Here is a 3557-nt window from a genome sequence, read left to right on the forward strand (position 1 = left end):
TTTGTAAAACCGAAAATAATTAATTGTCAATAGCTAAATAGGTAATCGTTAACATATATAAATATAAATACTATTACAATCAAATTCTTTCCGTTCAATATATTTGTTTAACTATTTAATATAATAAGTTTAAAAAGTTTAATTATCTTAGGCAAAAGTTTATCAATATAATTGAAAATTTATAACTTAACATTAAATGATTAAACATAAGATATATAACCTAAATTTTATTTGTACATTAATAAGGGATAATTAGTAATAACTGGAGGATGTATATTGTACAAGTTTGAAACAAGAAGGTCTAATTTGTGAATTAAGCATAAATGAAGGCAAACAAATAAAAAATAACTCTGGTAATATATGTAGTGATGTGGGAAAAAGTATCTGTGTGTTGTTTGCATTATACTCCTTCACTCTACTTCCACAGCTTTATATCATCTTCTGCCCCCTTTCACCTTTTTGTCGGTCTCCACCACCACCGCCGCCGCCGACACCGCTGCCGCCGGTCAGTCACCAACACCACTACAGCCACAGCCACAACCACCAGCAATTTATATCACATTTCAGGTAACGTGTAATATGGTTTACATCGGCCAAGATTTGATAGGGTAACTTGGTAAGGTTTAAAACTTTAAATTGAGACGAGAAAGTTCCAAATTGGAATCGTTGAGATGGCTGCGAGTGTTTGTTCCTCGGAGGAAGACAACAACAACCACAACAATATCTCTAGTAGTAGTGGACGATGTTGTGAGGAGGAGAGTTACAGTCTTAGTGCTGACATCAGTGAGTCTGAGAGTTCGAGCGGTTTCTCCGGCTGCCGTTATAACGATGGCGCTTCTTCTAGTTCATTGAAATCGTCGTCGTTTGCTGCTTCTAATTCGGTTTCCCGCAATGATTCTATTTTCCCGATGCCGTTCACATTCCCGCTGATTAGCGGATGCGATGACGTTATGATTTGGGACAAGAAGAAATCTCAGAAACAGCCTGATACAGATTTATCTGGTTAGTCTCCATTGATCTTTTTCTATTCATGTGTTTTACTGCATTAACAACTGTAACTAATGTCATTCCTAAATACAAATCGATTTGAATAGTCCGATACAATATTAGGGCACGGATAAACTCACACATATTTGTTTGTAATTCTCTCTCCCTATGCATTCGTCTTGACTATTATCACGAAAAATACTTCGGTTTTGAGCGCACATTGTGTTACATAGAGGCCATTTCACCAATTTCTTCAGATTATTGTAATAATTCTGTTCAAATTACAACGGCCTTGTAGAAGTCGATATGATGAAGGAAAAGTTCGCTAAGCTGCTGCTTGGAGAAGACATGTCTGGAGGGGGAAAAGGTGTCTGTACAGCTCTAGCAATTTCAAACGCCATAACAAATCTTTCTGGTTAGTGAGTTTTTAATTTTCTTGCAATCACATTATATGTGTTTTTCCTTTTTTTCTAATTGGGATCTGTTTCTGATTGAATCATGAAAGCCTCTGTATTTGGGGAGCTATGGAGGTTGGAGCCATTAGCACCTCAAAAGAAGGCAATGTGGCAAAGGGAGATGGAGTGGCTTCTATCAGTAAGTGACTCCATTGTAGACTTTGTTCCTTCAATACAACAATCTCCATCTGGTAGCTCTTATGAAGTAATGGCAACACAACCAAGGGCAGATTTGTCTTTAAATCTTCCAGCTTTAAAGAAACTCGACTCCATGCTAATCAGTATGTTAGATGGGTTTCACAATACAGAGTTTTGGTATGTTGATCGAGGCATAGTTTTAGCAGAAGGCGATGATCATGAAGCATTTCCTTCTAGAATCTGTGGTGGAAGACCTTCAATTAGACAGGAAGAAAAATGGTGGTTACCTTATCCAAAAGTCCCTCCCAATGGATTATCTGAAGATGCTAGAAAAAGATTACAACAGTGTAGGGATTGCACAAACCAGATTTTAAAAGCAGCTTTAGCAATTAATAGTAATGTTCTTTCAGAAATGGAGATTCCAAATGCTTACTTGGAATCCTTACCCAAGGTATGCTTTTAGCTTTTATATCATCAATAAACTTTTCTAATGTATTATTTATTATTTCTAATTGGTTAATGATTAATTAATAATATTACAGAGTGGAAAAGCGTGTTTAGGTGACATCATCTACCGCTACATATCTGCTGAAAAATTCTCTCCCGAATGTCTTGTGGAATGCTTGGACTTGTCATCTGAGCACCACACTTTGGAAGTTGTGAATCGGGTTGAAGGAGCAATTTATGCATGGAAGTTGAAAGGTCACAAAAAGAATTCAAGTCATTTAAAACAAAAGCATTCATCATGGAGTGGGAAAGTTAAGGGATTTGTTGTTGATGGTGATAAGAATTGTTATTTAGCACAAAGAGCCGAGACATTGCTTCATAGTTTGAGACTTCGGTTTCCTGGCCTTCCTCAAACTTCATTAGATATGAGCAAAATTCAATATAACAAGGTATGTGCTAATAATAGCAAAAATACATTTAAGGTAGAATTTTTAAAGTACAAGAAAAAAAGTTGAATGTAACGTTTTTTTAAACTACATTTTGATAAGTGGTAGCTTTCTTGAAGTGCGAGGTCTTAATAATAAAACATTTTAAATTCCGATGCTAAAATTGATTACTGATCTAAAAGTACATTGCTATTTATTGCATTTGATAGGACGTGGGACAATCGATACTCGAAAGCTACTCAAGGGTAATGGAAAGCTTAGCATTCAACATAACTGCAAGAATCGATGATGTCATCTTTGTAGATGACACCACGAAGCAATCCCTGACATCGAAATCTCTATCAACATTCAACCGAGGGGGTCTCGGGGGCCGCCCAATCCAAAAGCGAATGTCCCCGAGCCCGTTCTCAATCAACCACACGCCGTACTCCTCCCCATTTGCAACCCCAACATTTTCCACATCACCAACCCTAATTCGTAGCCCTACAAGAGCACCAACACCGATCAACAACAGCAACACTGATACCTGTAAACTTGAAGCCCCTAAGCCTCGGGACCTTGAAAAGCTATGGACGTTTGCGCAAAATGTGAATTCCGAAAGTGTAACGGAAAGAGATTGAATGTTTGATTTAGGTGGGGGGGGGGGGGGGGGTAGGGTGGGTTGTATATGTGTTTAGGAATGTAGTTTGCGGTTTTTAAGGTTGTTGAGGGATCGGTGAAGGTGATGGTGTTGGTTTTGTTGTTATGTTGGTTGTTGGTTGTTGTTTTCCATTTCGGAAAATAATATTTGTTAGGATTTTTCTTACCACTTTATAGTAAGTTTGAGGTTTAATCACTATATTTTACTTTCGTTGGGGAAAGACACTTTAAGTTTTTGGCAATTTTTTCTATATCGTTCGTTTTGATTTGCTATAATGGTTTAAAGTGATTACAATATAAAGTTTTGTTAAAGTTAGTCGTTTTAGTGAAAATTTTGACAGTTTTTATTTCCACCCTATGTTCTCTATGGGTTTTTATTTTATATTTATCTATTTGCCTTTGACGTAACTCATTCCCGGAGTTTGATTCCCATCTACCCCGTGTT

At 37.0% G+C, this 3557-nt stretch overlaps 1 protein-coding gene across 1 annotated transcript; it reads left to right on the forward strand.

The window, feature by feature from the left end:
• The first annotated feature begins 394 nt into the window (after window positions 1–394).
• LOC145107515 (rop guanine nucleotide exchange factor 1-like) lies at window positions 395–3108 on the forward strand. Its single transcript, XM_079044410.1, has 5 exons — window positions 395–1002; window positions 1286–1402; window positions 1493–2031; window positions 2123–2476; window positions 2683–3108. The coding sequence occupies exons 1-5, from the start codon at window positions 672–674 to the stop codon at window positions 3091–3093; spliced, it is 1752 nt and encodes a 583-aa protein (XP_078900536.1). The 5' UTR covers window positions 395–671; the 3' UTR covers window positions 3094–3108.
• Window positions 3109–3557: the final 449 nt, after the last annotated feature.

The sequence above is a fragment of the Lactuca virosa genome, chromosome 4, assembly GCF_052849685.1.
Source record: "Lactuca virosa cultivar CGN04683 chromosome 4, Lactuca_virosa_CGN04683_v6, whole genome shotgun sequence".
Lineage (NCBI taxonomy): Eukaryota > Viridiplantae > Streptophyta > Magnoliopsida > Asterales > Asteraceae > Lactuca > Lactuca virosa.